The sequence below is a fragment of the Rhea pennata genome, chromosome 1 (genome assembly GCF_028389875.1).
Source record: "Rhea pennata isolate bPtePen1 chromosome 1, bPtePen1.pri, whole genome shotgun sequence".
NCBI lineage: Eukaryota > Metazoa > Chordata > Aves > Rheiformes > Rheidae > Rhea > Rhea pennata.
The window spans coordinates 171,504,593-171,528,356 of record NC_084663.1 but is presented as its reverse complement, the minus strand read 5'-3'; the positions used below and the strand labels follow the sequence as shown (position 1 = coordinate 171,528,356).

General features: G+C 37.9%; 1 protein-coding gene across 2 annotated transcripts; it reads right to left on the bottom strand.

The window, feature by feature from the left end:
- Positions 1-1,379: 1,379 nt before the first annotated feature.
- On the bottom strand, positions 1,380-23,105 carry FBXL3 (F-box and leucine rich repeat protein 3). Of its 2 annotated transcripts, XM_062566880.1 has the most exons (6): positions 23,004-23,105; positions 22,032-22,162; positions 18,549-18,912; positions 16,127-16,249; positions 11,135-11,306; positions 1,380-5,319 (listed from the first exon to the last, which is right to left on the bottom strand). In XM_062566880.1, exons 3-6 carry the CDS (start codon positions 18,909-18,911, stop codon positions 4,676-4,678), a joined length of 1,302 nt encoding a protein of 433 aa, XP_062422864.1. In that variant the 5' UTR covers position 18,912; positions 22,032-22,162; positions 23,004-23,105; the 3' UTR covers positions 1,380-4,675. The 2 variants fall into 2 exon arrangements, with proteins under 2 accessions (XP_062422864.1, XP_062422863.1); XM_062566879.1 differs by lacking the exon at positions 22,032-22,162.
- Positions 23,106-23,764: the final 659 nt, after the last annotated feature.

Here is a 23,764-nt window from a genome sequence, read left to right as displayed (position 1 = left end):
GTCTAATAGAAAATAATGACTTTTGTGAGGTGTGAAAGTCACAGGTAAGAATCAGTGCTTGTCACAGAAATGCCTGTAAAAAAAGCAATTACGAGTACTGCTGGCAGTGATACTGGCAGCAAAGGTGCCAGCTGTGGTGGCCTTAAAGTATTGTTCTTGGGGGTGCCTGGAATAGCTTGGTAGCTAGTTTGCTATTAAACCCAACTGCTTCCAGAAAGTAGGTGTTCTCTTTGCTTAGGCTGCTGAAAGGCATGTATACAACAAATGGTTACAGAAGCAGGATCTTTTCCAAATGCAGTGGCATTTTTTTTAACTGTTTGCAGAACTAGTAGCACTACTGTAGTGTATGTTTTTTTTTTTTTCTTCTTTTTTTAACTGCATAGTAGTTAAACTGTTCTACAAGCAGCAGCCCATAAAAACTGCAGTTCTATTTGGCTTAAGCTGAATTAACGGCCTGCAGTTGTTGCAGCTAATGCAAGCACACAGTGCTGTGATTCAAAACTTAATAATGGCAAAAGCAGGACTTTGTATTAAAAAAAAGACACTGAAATTAATTAGTTGGATTACCTTATTATAGAATGAGGTGAGCATCAGAGCTGGTAACAGGAGTGAGGTGATGAGAGCACCTCTGTTCAGCAGGAGAGAGCTGCTAATTTAGTTCCACTGTTGTATGAAACCTGAAGTTCATTTTCTACCTCAACTTCAAAAGTGCGCTCTGAGGCCAGGTCAGGATCCCAGGCTTAACAACCTGGTTTAGCTGCTTTGGACAATGCACGCCAAAGAAGTAATCTGGGCAGCGTGAGGGGACGATGGGGCACTGCAAGCCTGTCTACAGTGGATAAAGTTCCTGTTGTTGCAGATTCTTAGGAGTCTGAAATCCCTCAAGATTGCAGAACCTGCATCTGTTTTCCCAGGTAAGAAAGAAAGAGCCTCAAAGCAGCTGAAAGCCAGAGCATCCCACCCTCTAAATAGGAAAAAGGCTCATGAACCAGGCCAGCAGAAGCTTATTCTCCAGCATTTGCTACAAAGCTTGTAGTGTTGAAGCAGCAACAGTGACCTTTTGGAGAATGACTCAGTGCCATGGTGGGGTGACGCACAGCCTGCCCTACTGAGTTGGTAAATGGGTTCTCTGTTCAGCTTGGTATCACTGTTCCTCCACTTCATGGCGCCTGGGTTTCTTTCATGTGGGACCAAGGATGCTGAGGCATCAAAATAATTTTATTTCCCCCCCCAAAATAGCCAGAGTATTTTAGGCTTTGTTGCAAATGCCAAGGCCTGAAACACACCTGCAGTGGCAGCTGGTTTTGAATCCAGCATGTTACAGCTGTATTGCTCAGCTCCCAGCCATCAAAAAAGATGGTGTCCATAAACTCATGCTATCTAGAGTGATTATACAACTTTAATGCAGCTTTACGCTATCCTTTATATGTGATTACAGAGGTAAAACCTTCACAATGGTTAAAGAACATGATCAAAGTAATATATGTCTGTATGAAATAAATAATCACTTTTCATAGCTGAGCTTGAACATAAATAACTTCACAGCACTCTCAGTACCAGTTAGTATCATCCTAGGTTTTTGTGTCTGTATAATGCAACAGCTTGTCTCACTTTTCCTACTTAATTTAGCATATTTTGATTTAACACTAATACTGCAGATGCTACAAAGGCGGGGGGGGGGTGTCACTTTGAAGAGAAACCAGTACAGCCTAACATGTTTTAGCTAGAAGTTAGAGAACAATATATTTCTGGCAACAAAAAAAGACAAAGGTAACCAGTTACTTGTCAGGGATCAGAAGCAGAAAGAAACATCACTTCTACAGCAACAGCCTAACACAAAATCTGTCAGTATATTCAGCAATAAAATAACACAGAACTTGATTCCTTCTTGCTGCCATTTGCGTATATAAGTTTGTGTTCCTCACCAGGTTTTGGAGGTACGTATTACTTCTAGCCCCTCGCTTTAACTACTTGGCTCCAGAGACTTAAGGATCTGAACAGAAAGCTCACAACGGTGGCAGAGGTGACACGCGAACTGACTAGTCATTGTACTAGAAACAGTTTCTCTAGCGCTTAGACTGAGGTTAGGCAATTAGAATGCAGGCTTGCCTAGAAAGTATGTTTTATACTTGGATTATTTGAACCAAGAACAGCACAACTGGTCTGATGTGTAAGAACTGCAGCCCTTCACTGGAGCAAACAGCTTCTTTCAAGACTGCGTGTGTTGTTCTTTCCTTTAGTGACACTGTTTCCATTCTGGTAGTGATGCAATACTGTGCAGCATTTACACCAACACATAAGGACACGGATAACTCCAGCTTTCTGGGGCGCACACAACATAGGCAGGGGGTTTTGTACTTTGTGTTTTTTTTGTTTTTTAAAGTTTATGCAACAAAACTGCCAGAGTCCCTCTCAGAAAAAGGCCAGCCAGTTACCCTGCTCCGGTAACTCCCTGCTCATTTCTGGCACAGATAAGCCTAACGCCTTCAACTACTGACATGGTCCCCACCTCGTGATCCATGAGGAGCAGAAGGCTGAACCTCAGAGACAGGCCTGGTAATTCCTGAGGCGACGCATCAACAACTGAGGGAAGGCGGCTGCCTTGCCTTCCCTTTACTCCCACTCGCGCAGGAGTAAGCCGCAGACCAAGTACTGCTCACCTGGCCACCATCCAGACACCAGCAATCCAGGTCCCATGAGATTTTAGCTGCATTACCAGAGAGAATTACTCCAAACGATTAATCCAGTGAAAACATTCCCTCTTCCCCTGATTATTAGTGTTAATTCCATTTTTATCACTCAGACACTGGCAATTCCAAAAGTCAAAAATACACAAATTTTTTCCTCTTTTTTTTACTTTTACAGTCTAAATATACTGTTACCTTTTATACAAATAAAAGCAAATTATAGTATTACATTAATTTAACAAATTCTAATACAAAAACACATTTAATAAAATGAGATTTTTAAATCACAAGACTCTACAGAAACATACAATTCCTCTGTAAAGATATCCAGTCCACTGAGCAACGCTTGCTCAAAATATAGTTATGAACTTAAATATGCTCATAAGTGTATTACAATTGGCCTATACATTCAGATAAACATCTACTAAAATCAGAAGTAAAGAAAGCCTACTTATTACCAGGACTAGCTGCACAGCTCAAGTGAAAAGCAGCCAGCAGCACAGTTCAATACAGCCCAGAACTGGGGAGGCTTTGCCTTGCTGATGGCTGATCACATCTTTCAAACACATTCAGCAGCCACATTAATATTTTAGTGTTACCAATCAATAATGCAAAAGAGAAAGTGTAATAATAATAAAGTAACCATTGGTGTTAAGAAATAAAGTCACAAGCCACATCCCGATCACAGGCAATACATTAGTCTGTAACTGGTGTAGGCAACACTTCCTTTAATAAATGGACTTGCCGATATTCAAAAAAAATTTTGCATATTGCTCTACTTTACTGATTGCTTAATTCACGCAAGTTTACTGCTTTTAGGTTTTTAAATATTATGAAATGTTTGAACTAGCTTAATTAAACAGTATACAAAATGATCATCTATCAAACATTCACTTTATACATAAACATTTCTGAAACAGATTTACAGTATACAAGTAGTTTATACAGCTTAAGCAACTGTTACAAAGCCTTTTCTTAAGTTTTAAGCAATGAACAGGTCTAAGATTTTGTTAAAAGGATCTTGGTCATCATTCAAATTTTAACTTCCTATTCTCTCACTACACTCCGAACATCCAGGTTTGTCACGTTTAACATCGCAGTGGTCATCTAATAAATCATGCACTGTTCTGACTAACCTTATGCTACAAAACTGGTTAATGTGCAAGAAAAGCTCATTAACTCCAATATGTTTTAAAATACAATGTATCTACATTTTTTCCCCAGAATGCTTTCGCTTCCTGAGCTAAACATAATACCTTAAAACAGGTTTAGGCAAGGATCTGAGACCCCATAAGCAAACTATATTAAAATGCATAGAAGAAAAAACAAAATTGTTATTAACTCCCATTACTATTTGTTTGCACTCTAAATACATTTTTAGATGGATTTAATAATTTGTTGAATAAAGGTAGCAAATTTAATATTTTAATTATCTAAACTGTATTACTGTGTATTACTCTTGCCTCTTTTGATTTTTATATAAGAGAAGGTGCATTTTCACAGCATACTAAATATGCCGTATAATCTTGATCCTGTCAGCTAGGTAACTGCATTTAGAAATGCTATTGTCTACAACAGAACCATACAATTTCATCTATTTTTAAGATCAAATCCAATTTGTGTTCAGTATTAGAATCTAAATCAAAGGAGGACAGCATATGGACAACTGATATCTTGCAGGTGCATTTCAATATTGTAATTAGTTTTTTATTTCTATACAAACTTGTGGTCACTGTCAATGAGAAAAGCAAATCTAAACAGAAAACATTTTGTCTGGATAAAAAAAATGTTTTGGAGCTATTCACAAGTTCTATTTTTAAATCTGGGCTTTAGAAGTAATATTTAAATGAGAAATTAGTTTTCTATGAAACAATGCAGTGACTTACAATAAAAACTATAGTATTAAATACGCTTATATAATAAATTGCAATACTGTAAGCTTGGGTTTAAGGTGCTATTTCCGTCTGCTCTGAAATTTTTAAAGGAATTTACCATGTGGGCATCATGTCTGGGAACCATACTCTACCGAGATGCTTTGAAACTTCCCAGTGAATCTGCTCTAGGCTGTATTTCTGGTCAGGAATCAGAACTTCCTCCATAATAGAAAGCTGGGAGAGACGACCACCACACATCTTGACAAACTCAACAAAGGCACTGCAAGAGACTTCACACTCTCCTAGGCCAACGGCTGACAGATACTTGCAACGTTCTGCAATACGAATCAGCTCCTCATCCAGTGGCCGTAATCCATTAGCGCATACAACCAGTTCAACTAACCGAGGACACGTCATCCCAACACGGCCAAGTACATCTTTGCTTACCGATCTTCCAAAGTAAAGGTGAGTGACAGGTATTTCATAGCGAAAGAATGGGTCAAACTCTTCCTCGTACAAGAAAAAGTACATTACTAAGTTTACTTTAGGAGAGTGCTTGATGAAAGCGTCCCAGCTGCTTTTTTGAATTGTGTGGAACTGAGTCTGTCCAGGATTTTCACTGACAACATCAATACGCAAATGTTCTAATCTGACGTGTTTTTCAGAAGACAAAGCAAGCAGAAGCTCATCGCTCAGCAGATGGTAGTTCAGCGCCAACTCACGTAAACCATGACACTGGTCAGCCACGCAAAGGATACCTGGGAAGAGGAAACATTTTAAAATAGGTTACACAAACACATAAACATACTAAGAATTGAACAAGGAACAGTGTCACGTAAGAGTGAGTTTATTTATACATGTCAAGAGGGTGCAAAGATATTCGAACACATGATCAAGACATAATATCAAAACAAAATCATCCTGAACAACTCAAGTCTGCCTTACTCACATGAACATACTCCTGCGTAGTCTTTGTATTAACACAGTAAGACACACATACACCTTGTCATTATATTGCTATTTTGCTAGGGAAATGTGAAGAAGTTAACTCACCATATCGTACACTTTCCTGGGGAATTTAGTTATAACACAACAAATATATTGATAGCAGACTGACTGTTCTGCCTTGTCATAAAGTTCATGTACATACTCAATCACTTTTGGAAAAGGGGCTTACTCATAATAAAACTATTTCTATTGTCTGCTCTGGAAGAACTGCTGTCCATATCAATGGCTGACAAAGTGGCCATGAATGAAATCTGACTGTCAGAGGAAAGCATACCTAAAATGAATGCTAGATTATAATGTAGGTCAGAAGGCACTGCTCTCAGTGTTCATTCCTTCTAGCGAAGTATAAATAATTAAACTTGGAAAAGCTACAACAGAAGAGGGGAAACAAGGAAGAACACTAAAAACTGGGAGCACTAATTCATAGAAGAGTGATTTTCAGACTCTTTTTTCCTCTAGCACATCAATATCACCTGCTGCTTATGGAAGACAAAGACATTAACAAAAAGAATTCAAGATAGCTTGTGAAGTTTTCAGTCATTCTATTGACAGATACAAGCAACATTACTACACAGGCAACGGTTTTAGAACAGCATTCCTTTATATAGTCCTCTGCTTTTCATGTGACCCAGAAAACTGCATGTAATTCAGGGTAGGATCTTTCCATTAATAGAGAAGATGAGAACATAATATTTAATATCCAACAGCAAACCTGAGCTCAATACATTGTGGCTTTGAAACAATAGTTGCTATCTTTTAATATTTCTTTCTATTTTAAGAGGCAGTTAAGTTCAAAAATAAGTCTATACTGAGCTTAAAAATAGGCTGCTTAATTAAAAAAAAATACTAAATTGAAAAACCGTGGTTTGAAATTTCCACTGAGTCAGAAAAAACACATTAAATGGAAACAGTTCTAACTATAACTATATATATATATATATATATATATATATAAAAGAATATGAAATGAATAATGAAATGAAAATACCATTTCAAATATAAAAGGTTGTTAGACTGGGAAAAAAAAAAAAAGAAGTAGAATTTAAGAGGACAAAATTTTAACCAAACTCTTGCTTTACCTATTTCTTGTAAAAACAGTTTAGATGTGGAAATATATTCACACACACACACAAAAAAAAAAAATATTGAAAATATTGATTTTTTTTTTTTTTTAAGATCAGAGTACAGAAGTAGAACAGCTAGAGAATTCTGTGCCCCATAAACACATGCCAGAGATTTTTCTGCTCCATAAATCACAGGAGATAAAGTGATTCTTATAGCAATATTCCTATGAATGGCCACATACCCTGTACTATCACTACAGTTTCAGAACAAACAAAAAAACCACTTGCTATCCTTTTTAGCATCCAAACTCACTTGTTACTCATCATGCAAATCCAAAGCTGGTACCTTTCAAAACAAACAAACAAAAAAACCCTTTAGGAAGGGTACATTTATAATAGTGACTAGTGCAATGCAAAGGGGGAAGGGCTGCCATTCAATATTTGCTGCGATCCATTATGGTTCTAGGACTGCACATCCACATCCCGTATTGGCAACGGGAAGTGTTTCCATCGCAGTTCTTCGTGCAGCCTGCACGTGTAGACAGTTCACTGCTGGAGAGCCTGGCGTCCATGCTGCGAGTCGTGCACCCTACCGAGCACCCCTGCGCAGAGTCTCAACACCGGACATGAGCAGGAGGCAAATTGCTCTGAGTGCCTACTACAGACTCTGCAGGTTTGCATCAAAAACCCCTCTCCTGTGTGCTACGCTGCTGATGCAGGCACACTCCACATCCACTTCGCTCCTCCACCCCCTTATCCAAAGAGAAGTGACCCTCTCACCCCCAAAGCAGACCCACAATCTTTACAAAAATACTTCCAGTTCCCTCTACTGCAGTAGCTAGTATTTCAGGTAATAAAAGACAACACATCAATGTGGATTTAAGAATAAGCACTACTTTGTTTTACAAGGTGCTGTTGCAGTTTTAATATGAGTTAAAATTCAGACAGAAAACAGCAAGCAGCAGAAATTGCAGGTATTCTCACACAGATCAGAAATACATTACTGCCTTTGTATTCTCCACCCCAACCCAAACATGCCTTTTATCTTGCACAGTAACCTATGGATTATTCAGAACATCTTTTGGAAGCAATTCACAGTTTGACATCGGTCTTTTCTTTCATCCCTCAATAGAGGAGTCTCTCTTGCACTACTTGCATTATTCCTCTCTGCCCTTCACTAATAAAGGTCTTAAGTACTCATCTAGGATTGAGCATCTCCCTGGGACTTCTATTTGAAGGCTTGTTATAGCATTTTAAGTGTACCTAGAAGTAATTAGCTTGGCATAACTTGTGGCTCTTTTGGTTCAATTAAAGTTTTTTCCACAGTTTACAGCAGCCTAAATTAGAACATTGCCTCAAGAAAAAAGAGAGGAAGGGGGAGAGAAGGAGAGAGAAGGAAAAAAAAAAAAAAAAAAAAAAAAAGAGTAAGTTAGTGCTCAAAGCTTCTCATTTTCCTTTGACAGTCTCACTTTCACAATCTGCTTGTTCTGAAGCCAACAAGCCTTTCTCCTTTGTTCCACTCTTTTCTCTGTCTCAAAGCACATCCAGACCTCCATTAAGCAATCAAATTATTCTGCCATTTACTTATCACTCTCTGGTTTTGTTCTTAATGTATCTGATTTCATCCTATTTATCTCAAGTTTCAGGAAGGGCAACAGTATTTGCCTCCCTTGTTTCTCTAAGGGGCACTGCCATGTCTTCCCCTATGTTCCTTCAATTTAAAACATGATAAAATATGCATTGAACAATGCATGTCAGTTAGGTGACTTTGTAAACTCACACCCTCGCCCAGATTACCAAGTGTGTGATGTTGCACAAAATTTTCTAGAAAGGATTAGCCACAAACCAGTGAAGTCAGCTAGGGCTGACCTGATCAAGTCAGGATCCTTTGGATCTATATCCAAAGGAACTATTCCCCTGACCCTGCTACAAACTGCTGCTGGAGCCTCCTCCTCTATACACATTACAGTTTCCTTGCTTCTCAGACACATTTTTCGCATTTTAAGTCAGAGAACACAGAATCGTAGAATCAGTAAGGTTGGAAGGAACCTCTGCAGATCATCTAGTCCAACCTCCCTCCTCAGCAGGGTCACCTAGAACACATTAGACAGGGTTGCATGTTGCTGCCTCCCATGGTTAAAGTCTCTAGAACATTTTATTTTGGATAACAAAGTATATTTACACAAGTCCTTTAGAAAAATGAAGTGTAACACAGATGTTAAAACTTCAATATCATAACAGTATTAATTAGACAAAATAATTTTTAAGAAAATACCGTGTAACTGAAAGTTATAAAATTACATTAAATGAATATGTTTTAATTTTGTAAAATTAAGCACACAGAAGTTAGGAAAAGAGAGATTTGTACTATTGTACTTACACAATATTACTGTAGCCTCAGAGCGTTTCCTACCTGACAGAGGTAGTTGTTTCTTTAGGAAACGAATACAAAAGAACTCGGTATGTGGTCATGTAATTGAAGATCAAAAGCATACAGGGCTATCAGAACACAATATAGATATTTCTATGTGTTTCCTTACTAAATACAAGCTGTTCATTTTACAGCCTTAAAAAAGTTCTTTATGTAGTGATAATAAATACATCTGTAGCTAGCATCTCCTAGTTTTGCTTTATGTTTTCCTTTAATCTTAATTTTTCCACTTATTTTTAGAAAGTCAAGGGCAGAAACAAATATTAGTACTTGATAAAACTCCTGATAATCTCCCAGTGATTCAGGGGAGATTGTGTGCGTTATGTACAAGATCTTACTGCAGCTTCCTGTCTTTCTAAGTCAAGGAATGAGGGCGTAAGTGCCCTGCCTCATCCTGCTGGGGCAGCCTGCCCTGGCTGCAGTGTCTGATGGTTACTGATGCTGCTGTTCTTGTCAGAGCTCTTCCTGAAACCTGTTCTGGTGGTGGGAAACCTCACTGATTTGCCAAAGTGGATGAAAAAGGAAGGGTTAGGGAGAGGAAAGGCGGTGCTGGAAATAATATGAAGAAGGCTATAACAGCATGTGTGGGTCAGTTAAGGTCGAGAATGGTGGTTGTTCCTATTTACTAAGGCAAATAGGCACAGGTAATAGAAATCAGCATAGATTTCTATTTTAGAACTGTTGAAACTGTTTTCCAGTTGGCAGGTTTAAATGGCTTCAACCTCAGAAAGGGATAGGATCACTTGAGGAAGACTGAAAGGATCTAAGGACTGATTCCAAATACTTTCTTTCATTCTCTTTATTGATATTAACTGCCAAGATTTGTGCCAGTCAGTTGTTTGAAATACACTAAACGCTTTTTGTTTTCACCTAATTGTCTGGCACTCACTGGCTTGGTTAATAAGAAGTAACATGATCAATGCAGTTAATTTAAGCAAGGCCTTATCCATGATTATCAAGCTTTGAAAGAAATAACATTTCAATTAACATGCTGTTAAACACTCTGCTGGACAGATCTGCTGCCAAATGTATCTGTAGTCTCAGGATTTATTTGTAAAAAAACAAAGACAAAAGCTTTTGTTTGAGAGCCACACCTGCAAACGTATCAAGTTTGTGTTTTGTTTGGCATCACTAAAACAAAATGATCTCTGCTACAGTATCTTTAGGATGCCTGCTGGTGAATTTCACATTATTATTACTTAGAACTGTAATATATTAGCATGAAGAAAGCTATCCTAATTATAGTTGTTTCTATGTAAAATCAGAAAAGAAACTTAAAGCTACTAGCAGCTCATTTATGGTTCCTCTTCCATTCCTCAGTGAAAAACTGTGTATGTTGACAGGCTATATATAATCTGAGAAAACAATCTTAATGTTCTGTATTTTGTAAATCTTCTAGAAGTGGGAGTTCTATGAACTACAACAAACTGGATAAAGCTTTCGTTCTGATATGGGCTAGCTTCATTTTTGCTACAAACACAAGTTTATACGGTTAATGAAGTGTAACCGGTAATGACAGTTCTGCACAGCTCAGTCTCATCCCCTTTTGAGTGCTGCCTGCACTTGTTCTCCAGTGAAAGATTAAATTGTTTTCTTTCCGAATGACGAGTCCAACACCTTCATAATCCATGACATTCCAAAACTCAAACCACATATTATGAACTGCTGAAAAGGAACTCACATTCAAAAAATGCTTAATTACATTGGAATGCTTAAATTTTCATTGCAGAAGGAATGCACCTATCAAGTCAGTGCATACTCTTAACTTCCACAAGCAGTTATTTGTCCAAAATAACTATGCTCTCTGTTACTATTAGCTAAGTATTCATTCTGCAATACTGTTGGGGCAAAGTATGGGATGGACAGATAAGCAGTTGAATTAATATCTTTCACTGCAACAGCTGCTGCATATACCAAGTTGCTATATTCAACATCATTCTATTCCCCCCATGCTCCCTACCCCCCAAGAGGCTTACTGTTTTTCAGAGAGCATTTAATGAATACACTTAAAAACACAACCAACCAACCAAACAAACAAAAAAAAAACAGAACAAAGACACAGTAGCTTACCAGCTGGAGAAACATGAGGGCAACTGCTCATTTTTAACAGTTTGAGGGTATCACTGTTGTTAGCCACTAATACTTTGAGAGACGGATCATCTACTGGTGTATCATCAATCTTAAGTGAAGAGAGGGATTTGGAGTTTACAAACACCACTGTCAGTGCAGAAATAAAGTGAGACTGCAAAAAAAAAAGTTTAAGTAAAACAGTGGTATCTGAAATAAAAACCTCAATGATCTATACTTACAGAGTAATCCTGTTCTTTCTTTATTTATTCACAGTATTATTTTAATTTGATACTGAATACTTAAAAATGAATAATAGTATTAAAATATTCTGGAATAAAGAGAAAGTTTCATCATTTTTTGCCATCAACCTACATATTTGGCAAATCAGAATGTTTAACTTTGAACATAAACTGAAAGCCTCACCAGAACAATCCACTACACAAACCTGAAGTATGCTACTGGAAAGCCACAACCAAAGAGAAAACATAGTAGCCCTAACTTTAGAGATAATTTACAAATCATACTCTTTTAACAAGCATCATGTTCTTAAAGGCGGCTCATGCTTAAGCAGCAGCATGTTCTTTAAGAAGCAACTCCTAAACCAGGAATTCCCGTGTAGTGTGTTGCGCTGCATTGCTGAAATGCAAACTCAGTAAAGCACAGCAAGCCAGATGTGTGATCAGTTTTAAGAGTTTTTTTTCAATGCAGTAGCACAATCTGAACAGGTCCATGTTCTTGGCTACTTAGGAATGCAGTCTGCAGTAGAAAGAACAAGGCATGTGGATGACCCTGTGACCTCAAGGTAAGGTGTGCGGAGAGAAAACGAAAGGGAATGAATCCAGCGTTAAGATTGTACACTCAGTAGAGAAAGACAAACAGCTGGATCTCGTCAGCTGGAGCAAAGGACTGAGTTTGCTCATGAAATTTAAGAATTAGCACTCCAGAGCTTCCTACTGGAGAAAACCTATGCTAATCCCTATATACTTCCAAACACAGAGATTATAACTCTAACAGAAAGAAGACTTCTGTAGACAACTACGACAAAAAAATTCATGTTAATATTTAAATTAATACCAACTTATTTTTCCTCTTATCTCCAAAATGTCAACTTTCTCAACCTAATATATTTCATAAATTCCAGTGTGCTTCTCAGAAGCACTAACTCTGGAGTTCCTTACTAGCTTTCTAGAAAAAACAGGTAGGAGAATCTATCCTACCTATGAACTTGTTTCCTAAGTGTCCTTTATATTAAGCTTTCTTTTGTTGTTTTGGGTGATTAAGAAGTGAATGATACCTAAAACTAAAATGATCCTTCAAGTTTTAAAGCACACGATACAGTGAAAATGAATGAGACCCAAACAGCACTGAAATCCACAATTAGGTTAAAAAAAATCTTGTGCACATCTGAAAATTAGAGAAGCGTATTTGCTCTAGAAATACTAAGCTCATTATAGGAATAGAAATATAGTTAGAGACTCACATTGAGCAGAGTCATGGAAAAATATATGGGAATAAAAGGTGAACTGCAAAATAACAGTCTGACCTAAGGCTGACTGCAAAGAGTTACCCAAAAAAACTCAGATTACTGATCAAGTAGGCTATAAAAATGGAAGATAAAATTATTTCCTCATATGTGTTACTTTGTATTTACTGACATTGAATTTTAACTATGCAAAGTGATATGCTCTAAATTAGTTGTTAGGGCTTGGAAAGAATTTGGGATTGTCAGTATTTCCCAAAGAACATCAATCAAATGGCAGCAGCACTCAAATTTGCAAACAAAACATTAGAAATTCTTGGGAAAGGAACAAAAAATAAAAACAAGGCATTCTACTATTGCAAAAATCTTAGTGCATAGGCACTAAGAATGAACTTCATGCTGGTAAGGTCAACCTCTTCCAAGAAGCTGATGGCAAAATGAGGTATAACAACAAGTTGAATGAAAAGGCTTTTGTACAGGAAGGTATATCGTTTAAAAAAAAAAAATGCCTGAAGTCAAGTGGTACAGGGTTGACCCCTTTTGAATGGATTTACCTTGACAGCTAACTGGAATGGAAAAGTGAATAGCTCGAAAGCTGCTCTTCACTGGTAAGTAGTACAACAATGGTCTGTTTCCTGATTCATGCTTTTTTTTCTAGCAGTAATTCAATGGTTAGCAATGCACATCTTCCCCCACCTCCCACTTCTATCTACAGGAACACATGACTAAGACTATTGGTTTCATTACCACAGGTTGATATATGTAATATCAGCATTTAAATAGCAAATTTTAACATATAAACACATTTATGAGAACCTTAGAGCTATACTTCTAGGAACTGACAAAGATGATACTCAGACAAGGAAATTGATGATTAAATATTTAATGAACATAAGGTAACTCTTCATTAAATAGTCATAAATAAACAGAACATTTCAATATATACAGAAATAAGAATTAGATAAAGTGTATCTATTTGGAATACCGATTACATGTTGAGTATCAGAACTTAAATTTTGGAACATTACTGTATTGATGTATTCTACTCAGCCTCATACCCAAGGCTATTCTACCCACTCTACTTTTCCTCTACCAAAACAGGTACCAGAACACGAACACACCAACCTCTTTACATATAATTTTCCTGATTAAATACTTTGATTTCAGTGAGGTTCCACTCTGAACCACATGCAGTGTAGAAACCTGAATACAGTTATATGACAGAAAGCTCAAAAACGTTATTTGCTCATTCATATGTACCATCTTTGTTTTTTGCTAAAAATCACATACCATTAGATTTAGAGCAGCAATTAATATTTTCATAAACTGACAAAGTCAGTTAATGTAAATGAAAACAGAATGTTCAAATAAGAAGCATTAGCGATTTGGCTTTAGGCAGCACTTCCAAGTACTCTAATGATATACATTAGGTACTGAAGAAAAAGAAAGGTGCTCAGATAGTACTTCCACTTTGAATTTGCAAATTTGTAAATACTGTCTTTACAGTCTAACTACAGAAAATGAAATTCCTTCTTCTAAGAAGGATGTTAAACAGCTAAAGAAAGTTAAACATGCTTGTAAAAACAGGTAACTTGAAACCATAGTTTGAAGAGCAACAATAAAAGCATTAATAAAAGCAAATAAAGCATGCAATATACCAAAAGGTAAAGGCTGGTGATCTAATGTCTTTTCAATATTGACACACGTGTAAGCAACAGTGTGATTCTAAAATTTCGGTATTAGAGTCCTTCAAGGATTCATGTAGAATGTACTTAGTGAAGTTAAGGCAACATAATGCTAAATGTGATTTACAAATAACATTTGCCAGACTTCACATTTACATTATTTCTATAAACATTCTTCTGATTTCTAACAAATAGTTCAGACCTTCTATACAATCTGATCTTTTTGTGATTTCTTCTCCCCAATCCATTCATCTTTACCTGCTTCTCATCCGATGGAACTGTTACTAATCACTTCCCACAATAACATATTCTTGGTTTAATTTTATTCTTTAGCTTTACTAGCTGTCTAAGGCAATTGAAATAATCACTCCGGGCAATATCTGCAGATGACAGAATTTACTCAAGTGGTAAACATGAGAAGGGCAAATTTTGTGTCCTGAGTTATTTTAGGCTCATTTTGAATATATTTTACAAGGCCAACTGTGAATTTGTTATGAACAAGAAAGAGGGAAGACTATTTCAAAAGTTGAAACTGAGTAAGACCAGAGCATGAATGACTAAAAACGATTATTCAGCAAGTTGAATAACCATAGCATACCCTTTTCAGTGAAAAAATAAGTAAAACGGCAAAATTAAGAAATAATAAAATACACAACAGATAAATGTACAAATTGTTTCTAACACATTAAGATTGTGGATTGTTTTCACTACATTCAGATTACTTGCATGTTCACCTCTGAAAGCATACTCGAAGAGTAAAACACCCTACAGAATCTAATTAAAATTCTATAAAGCCTCTTTGAAAATTAAGGATTAAAAATACATTCAAGGGAACACTATGACATAATTGTGAACACTGCCCAGGATAACAATTAATAATCCTTCAGCAGCTAACCTCGTTTAAATCCTGCCTACCCTGGAATCTTCCTTCTCTCCTTCCTGCAGCCCTGCTACCCTTGTTGCCTCATACTCTATTTCCTTCCCTGAGGTTATTCCCTCTTCCTTCTTGTCTGGTTGCTGTCATCAGCAATGACATCACTGAGACCAGGCTAATAGTTTGGCTGGATCTGAGGATTCACATACCCCGGGGTTCGGCAGTCAGGCTGAAAAATATTCAGGATGGTCCTGCATGGAACTATCAGCCCAGGTACCATGACCACTCTCGCGCTACTCAGCAGTAGTGTATTTTTACCTCACTAGCAGGAAATCTTGTTTAGAAGCACAAGATTTATTGTCTTCTAGATGAGGGGCCTTTTAACAAATTCTAATGTTTGGTTAAATGGTGCTAAGTAAAAACCTGACAGAATTTAAAAACACAGTGCACTTTACCTAAGAATATTATACTTGACTACACAACATGAAGTTATAAAAATTATGATCATACTTCTTTTCAGAAAGAGATTTCAATAATAATATAATCCCCACAGCAAGTCTATATGGATGAAATTCTACAAATTATGAGACCATAAAGCTGTCTCACTTCCACAGAAATCCTCTCTCAAACATAGTCCACCCGTAGTCCCACATTACAAATATACACACATAAATCTATAACCTCCTAACTTGCAACATATTCCTTAATATTCCTCAAGGGTCAATAGACAGAAGGAATACTCTGAAGAATAAGGTCAGGACAAAGGTCTCATATGGTAACTTTAGTTACCATCTTAGTACAACGCTTCAGTTCCTCTCTTTAATAGGGTCCAGTAATAAAACTTTATTTGCCTAAAATTATAAATCTTACCATATAGCTTTTCTTAAAAGAAGAGTAATATTATATGAACCACTGCAATATTATTCTATAGGAAAATATACATATTAAAATACCTTTGGTAAATCCATGAAGCTTGGCCGGGCAGTTGAAATTAACCCAAGTGTTTTCAAAGAGCAATTCACAAGCTGTGATAAAATATCACAAGCTGCTTCTGCAGATTCCTTGCTACTGTCCACCTTAAAACAAAATGAATTGTTTCAGAAAATACTGTATCAAACACTGTTTATATAAAGAATCCAAGTAGCTACATTTAAACATTATGTTACCTTCTGAAATATGATAAAAAAAATTACTGGAATTTTATCAATGTCCTACATGTAAATTCAGTAACATTAATTCTTTTCAGAAAAAAGTACACAAAAAAATTGATAATCTACTATCAATTTACAGCACTCCTAAATACTTCTGTAAAATTTAGCACAGTGAGAGGCCAGCTAAGGAGTTTGTTCAAGGATAATCAATTCAGATCAAATAACAAACAAGTGAATATTCATTTGGCTCCCGAGCCTGCCTCATTTTCTCTATAACTTCTTCATCAAAATGTAAGAAACCTATAAAACCATCACTATGTAAAGCAGCCTATTCTTTTTCTGTGCTTCAGCTTGTAACATGGAGCTGCTGGAGAGTTAAGTATAATCTCAATCTACCTGGCTGGGCCTTTATCAACACCATGGCAGATATACAATGGATACCCTGTAAAATCTACATTATTAGTCAGCTTGTTAAATAACTGAATCACTTAATGTGCCTCAAGTGGATTTTCCCCAACACTCAAATGTGCTTTCTAAATAATCTCTTGTATATAGTAGGTATGACAACTTTGTAAATTTACAGACAGTAAAAAGCTTGATAACGAGATCAATTTTAAGTCTGCCACAGGCCGTGGCAGCAACTGATCTGAAGTAAGCCTGTAGTCGAATCAACGTTCATTTTCCATTCAAACACAAGCTGAAAAGCTTTTATTTTCAACAATCCAATCTTACTTTGCCCAGTAAAATTCAAGTTTTCAGCAGTCATAGAATACTCAGTGTTATATCTACATTCTTGTGATTATCCTTGCTACGCAGTTTTTTCCAGATTTAGTCTCTGTTCCGCAATGTGAAGGCATAATTTTAGAGATACATTCAAGAAATCACATGGGTAAAAGGCATCTGAAATCCTTCAAGAACAATTTGGTGCAAAACAATACCTGGTATTAGACACTGAAAAGTCCTTCCAATACAGCCAGAAGTTTTCTTTATTCAGATATTGGGGGGATGGGGTAGAAGAGACCCAAGCCTTGTGATAACCAGTTTATATCTTGTATCAGATCAAGCAGTAGCAATACATGTGAACAGGCAGATGTACCCCAACCACTCACACACATGTTTTCTATAACACTGAAACTGCTAGATTTCGAAAACAGAAAACACTACATGACTATCACAGAAGCATTTTCATGTCTAAATTTGTGAAACAATCATGATTGTTTCACAGCATCCTTCCTGAACACAGAAAAATGTAGCTGTTAAAGGTTTTAATTTGTTGAAAGTCAGTCTATAATGCAACAAAGCCAATTTTGACCAAATAGTATTTCTCAGCCAAGCATTAGCAATAGGTTCATCATGCTTTGCAAAACCTGTGCAGTTTTTTGTTTATAGTTTGACACTGCGGTAGTAAACTCCATATATAGACAATCCCATACCACTTAGTGCTAAAACTACTAGTTGATTAACTAGTACTACTAAACTTACTATTTGTGCATTAGATGTTTTCTGACCATGAGTATTGTAACCAACGCCCTAGAGAATGTGCAATAAGGTAATCCCTAGTTTATGAATCCTGATTAAACTTAAGTCTAAGAAAAGTATTCAAATGTTTAGTAGTATCAGAACTGAAATATTTATCAAAACTGAAATATTCCTGACCGCTTGTTGAAGTAAAATTCTAAGCAGCTATGATGCTTAAAGAAGAAGGGGGGGAGGGAAGGAATTAAGGCAATGAAAAAGTATTTCCAAAACAGTTACTCTAAGTTTGGGTCCTGAGAATATATATATAAATAAATAAATTAATTGGAAGATAACTTCCATGCATATATATCCATTTAGAGAACTAATTTCTTCAAGATATTGTGCCTGAAAACCAGGCCTACCAGAGAGAATTGCTATATTCCTTTTTAAATAACTAGCAATCCTAATCATGAAGATCAAGTCATAAACTTCTTCCAAAATTTAGTGACACATTCTTTTGTTTACAGTATGTTAAAATTTTTTGATCACAGCTGTCAATTACCACTGACCATCATCAGTACTTCAATTACTCATTTTAACTAAACCATACTTCCCATGCTTTCATATTTATGTAGAAAAAACATAAAAACTATCTCAAGAGTATCAAAGACATTTCCTGGAATCTTTCCTAGTAACATGGGAAAAAGAAAAGAAAATGCTTCTTAGAAAGTTATCTTAAAAAAGGGAGCCTATAAAAATACACTACCTTGAAGCTTACATACTGAAGATGATTGGAATGCCTTTTAATTATTTGCTTGATTAGTTCAGGATGGGTAGCTCTCAAGTAAGACGTAGCTGGCTGATTCAATTCAAACTCAAAACATCTCCAGAGATCAGGCATATGAAACACTTGGTTCCAGCTCCGACAGACCTGCGATGCATGAGCACGATCCAGAAGGGGCAGGTACTGAAATACCTGCAGGATAATGTCTTGAAGCAGGTTAGCCCAATCGGGACTCTGTGCAACTACACTCTTCTCATCTGTAATCTTGTGTCTCTTGGATTCTTTCTCAGCTGTCTCTTCAGATGAACTGTTGTTAGCCTCGTTAATTTTCCTTCCTCGTTTCATTCTGTAAAAATAACAACAATTAAAAAAATCTGTATTTTGTATATGTAAAAGAGCTCAGAAGAGTAATAACTGTATTGGATAACTGTTGAGGTAAAGATGCATGTTTTCTGTAACTATATTTTTGCAGTTTTTTTCTACATAAAGGAAAAAAAGACAAGTATGAAACAGTATCCTAAAAATCAGATTACTATCTAAATGTATCTCTTTAATATTAGTTCTCTAATGATTAACACTGCACACTCCCACTTTTTTGTATTTGAGATTACTTTCTATTTGAGTGTACTGTTTGTGGATTATTATTTTAATTCCCTGCTGTTGCAAAAATATTCTTGTTAACAACTCTATGTACATGTACATTACCATCTATATTACTCCTCTAGGCCTATTTACCAGAAACAACAAAATTTAAAACTTAGGCAGGCAAGAAAGTATACAATAGATGTATGCATGTTTGCAAGTATTACATCTGCCCAGTTCATTTTTACTCCCAGACACCAAGAACATTACATTTATCGGGAAAAAATATGTCAAAATACATCTATTTTAGAAGAGTATCCTTTAAAATATACTTCATCAATAACATTTGCATGTTTTTGGTTTTTCAATCAATTAATTAGTAGTTAGGAACTGTGAAAGATTTCTGGTAACAATCCAGAAGCTTCAAACCTAGAAAAAGGATTACAGAAGAGACCACAAGTTTTCTTCAAAATCATATTAAATTCAGCAAGTTTGAGGCAAACGATATCTCATTCTCAGTAGTATGTACATCTTTCACAGTGATCTCGTTAGTATCAGTTTTATGTTACTGTGAATATTAAGTAAGAGAAAAAACTCACTGAGTTAATTTAACAATTTAGCAACAGATTTTGATCGAAGTGTGTTCTTTTGTACAAACCAGATTAAAATTGAACTTACATCCAGTAATCTGAATGAGACAGTACATTCTAAGACCTCTAACTAAACTACAACACATTCAGTTCTGGCTTCCAAAAAGCTGAGAGTCCATACACATTGAAGTCACTCTAGTTTAATGTTCAAGTACAACTACATGTACATTACATAGCCAGTTCATGTGGAAACTGGCCAACTCTTTCCCATGCTATGTATTGCAGGCAAGTAAAAGACTAGAAGTCCTTTTAAAAAAAAACAGTGTAAAATTTTAGATATACAAATGAAAAAAATTACACTGCTTATCAATGTATCATAGCTTATATTCCCAAAGTCCTGCATCTCCTTACTTATCTTTGAAGCATCCTTCTTCAGTCCCACCTATTACTTTCAACTCACAATGATAACAATTAAGCTACCAGTTAACGTCTGAATTTATTTCTAGAATGATGTAATCAAACCTGAACATACTGTCATGAAAGACTGAACAAGATTATTTTATTGATTCTTTCAACATTACTTTTTAACTCCACTAACACTGGTAGCAATCATAAGATGAAAACATTATTGAGCAAAAATATCTGTCTACCTACTTCCTCAGAACTATCTACCATGATTCACCACTCATGATTATAAGCCTGTGCAAAACATTATTCCAGTGCTGTAAAAAGCTTTCCACATTAGAGTTTTGTTGCTGAGATGTTAATTTCATTCATACAGGAGGAAAGCAAGAAAATACAGTAACTTCTATTTATCTGCAACTACAGAAAAGACAAACTGGATTTTGCAACTACGGAGACAGAGTAATTAATACTGAAACAGGACCTACATCAGCAAATCCATGGCAGACCTGTCATGTTTGTGTTTAAGATAACTGCTAAGCACAGTCCAAGAATGTTACTTGTAATAAGCTAGTTTAAACTGAAATATTTCTTTAAACCGCAGGTTATTAAATAAATAATCCAAACAACTAAGTTTTAATGTGCAACAACCATATGCAAGTTATCTACTTGTCAAATTTGGGATAGCATATTAGAGGTTTTTATGTCTTTCTAAATCCATTTCTCGTTATTCTGTTAAAAGTAATACAAGGCAAAAGTTAGGCTTGGCTTTCCCGGTCTTCCCTTATAAAGATTCTGCCTCATCTTTTGCTTCCGAGTTAATTCAGTGATGTACAAAATTTCTAGTCAGGCAGGCTACTTGTATCACAGAATTAGAGTTTCAGGGTCTGAAATTTCTATCAACAATAGAGGCTGTTGTACACGTTGAGTACAGTTCATATAGCATATTTACAGTAACTGGTCTGTTCAAAGACACAAGCAGTAGGTCTAGAACATTTCTAAAAGACAAACAGGAGCAAGCTGCCACTGACAGACTACATGAATTTTTCAGCTGGAAAGGCCCTTAGAGACATGGCTGATAGAAGTGGACTAACAACCAGCCTACAAGCTGGACCTCTGAGCTCACAGACCAGGTACAACGAATGCTAATGGATTATATATTGTTTATAGATCTGACCCCACTCTTGAAATCTTAGGGTACCATTTTAAGTTTTTAATAGACAGTTAGGAAAGGAAACAATCAATATGGCCATCACTGAGGAAGAATTTCAGGTCACAATTTTCCAAGAAAATAAAAGGCCATGAATTCTACATGGTGCACAACTAAGAAGTAGGAGATACAAAAAGATGAGACATTTCCAGACAACATTTTTGTTACTGACCCCTCTAGATGTTGATGTCTTTCAAAAGAAAGAGTAATCATAGTTTTTCAAAAACATCTCCCTATAGAATAAGTAAGTTATATATAAAAATAATATTTTTTAAAAAAAACTATGTACAGGAGTAAAAAACAACTTCAAGTATTGGATGACCACTGTGTATTTTTCTTCTCTTTGCATTTAAAGATTTGAAATAGCTTTTTAAAAATATAATTGGTTTCAACCTCATAAAATAGTAAAACAAATGTAAAATTAGAAGAATGCATATTTGCCTACAGAATTTTGCAGAGCCATCTAAAATAATTTATAGAAACTTGAGGCTACTTAAGAGAGTAAAATTTTCTGCAAATTTAATATAACAGACAAATATAAAACAAGTTAGCTTTGGTTTATGTATCTGATGGTCCAAAGAGCTAACCATCTGAAATTCAAGGCCAGTAGAAATTACTTTTCAGTGAGGAAAACACAGACGCAAGATTTCATGCAAGCATGTTACCGTATAGGTGCAATACCTTGACACTTTTTTACAGAACTTGATCCATCAATCTTACTTTTAACTTTCTGGTATTCTCAGGACACACATCTCACTGAGCAGTTTTTCCCAAGTCACTCCTATAATCAACTTTGCTTTAAAAATTAAGATCTTGACAGAAGGAAAAAAAAAAAAAAAGGGAAACAAAGATGTGTAACAGATACCTGACTCATTATGATCTTCCAAATAAGTTTCTAGACCTATTATAAAAACTTGTCTCTGCACTCAGCTTTCCAAACCCCACATCTGGGCACAACCCATGCTCGCCTACAACAGCCGCGTCCAAACACATTAACACATTCACAGAGTTCAGCCAGTAACTCGGGGGAGGAGCAAAGTGCACGCTGAACACCGTTTTTAACGCTGAGTAAGGCGCAGGCAGCACACAAGGCCAGCTTTTTTTTTTTTTTTTTTTTTTTTTGAAAAAAAAAAAGTGCACGGCTGTTTACACCGTGTTGATCCCGCTTTCCTACCAACGAGCTTAACCGAGTTCGTTGCTTTGATCACAGCTGAAGTGGCGCCTTTATCTTTTTTCTTTTCTTTTTTTTCTTTTTTTTGGGGGGAGGGGGAAGAAAGGAGAAGTGCGTGCGCGAACAGCGGGAACAGAGTGATGGAGGGGGCGACCCAGGCACAAACCCAGCCCCCAGATCAGTGGCTGGCTAACGAGTAGCTCCGCGAAAACTGCCGGGGGTCACAGTTTGTGGCCGCTGCGAGGAGAAGACGGCTCGGCGGCGCGGCCCCGCCGCTGGCGCGCTGCTCCGCGCTCGGTTCGGAGCGCCGCGCTCCCGCGGACATTTCTCCGCGGCTCGCCCGCCCCGCCACTGCCCCCAGGTGCAGCGAGGCCCCCCGGCCGCCGCCCCCCCCGCCTCCTCCCGGCCGCGGCGGCCCAGCCCGCGCACCCGGACCCACAGGACAGACCGCCGCCGCCGCCGCCCCCTCCAGGTCCCTTCACCTGGCGGCTCCCTGCTGCGCTTCGCGTTAACCGGGGCTCGGGCCGCGCCAGCGCCTCCGCTCCGGCCACATCGGCGCCTCCACCGAAGCCGCCCCCGGCGCCTCCCCCGCCGGCAGCCCCGTCCGCGTGCCTCCCCCCCGCTCCTCCCTCGCGCTCTGTTTACTCCGCAGCGGCGGAAGCGACGCGCCCCGGCCAAGATGGCGGCGGGCGCGCTGCGAGGCCGCGCGGCCCCGGCGGCAGCGCGCGCGCCCGCCCGCTGCCGCCCGCGCGGCGCAGAGCCCCGCGGGGGGAGATGGGCGGGGGGGAGGCGGCGCGAGCGGCGCTGGCGCCCGCCCTAACGGTCGCTGCGCAGCTGTTAGGCCGCGGCGCTGTCGCCGCGGGTTTGAGGCGGCGGCTGCCGCGGCTGGCGGGAGGAAGCTCGTCCTCCTCTCGCCGCCTTGCCTGCGTTGTTGTGGCCGTGATTTAGTGCTCACTGCCTCCTGCCGGACTGTGCTCCTCCTCACCGGGCTGCCTGGGCGGGCAGGCCGTTGGCCCTGCTTGGCTACTGCCCTTCGGGGTGGCGAGGCTGGGCCTGCCTGGAGGCTTTCCCAGGCAGGTGCTTGGCGGACAGTCAAGTGAGGAATGAAGTCTAGGAAAAAATACTGAGTAATAGTGGCAGAGGAATTACATCTTCATCATGAGGAGAGCCAGTTATTTTAGTGTTTTGAAAGTGCAGTGTCAGGCAAGCCTTTAGGAATAAATGCAATGGAGAGAGCAAATAA

Excerpts from the sequence above, each read along its gene's own strand:
- FBXL3 (XM_062566880.1), bottom strand. The coding sequence starts at position 18,911 with ATGAAACGAGGAAGGAAAATTAACGAGGCTAACAACAGTTCATCTGAA. Across the intron at positions 16,250-18,548 it reads TTCAGTATGTAAGCTTCAAG|GTGGACAGTAGCAAGGAATC; the intron begins GTAGTGTATTTT and ends TTTTGTTTTAAG. Across the intron at positions 11,307-16,126 it reads GCTTCATGGATTTACCAAAG|TCTCACTTTATTTCTGCACT; the intron begins GTATTTTAATAT and ends TTTTTTTTGCAG.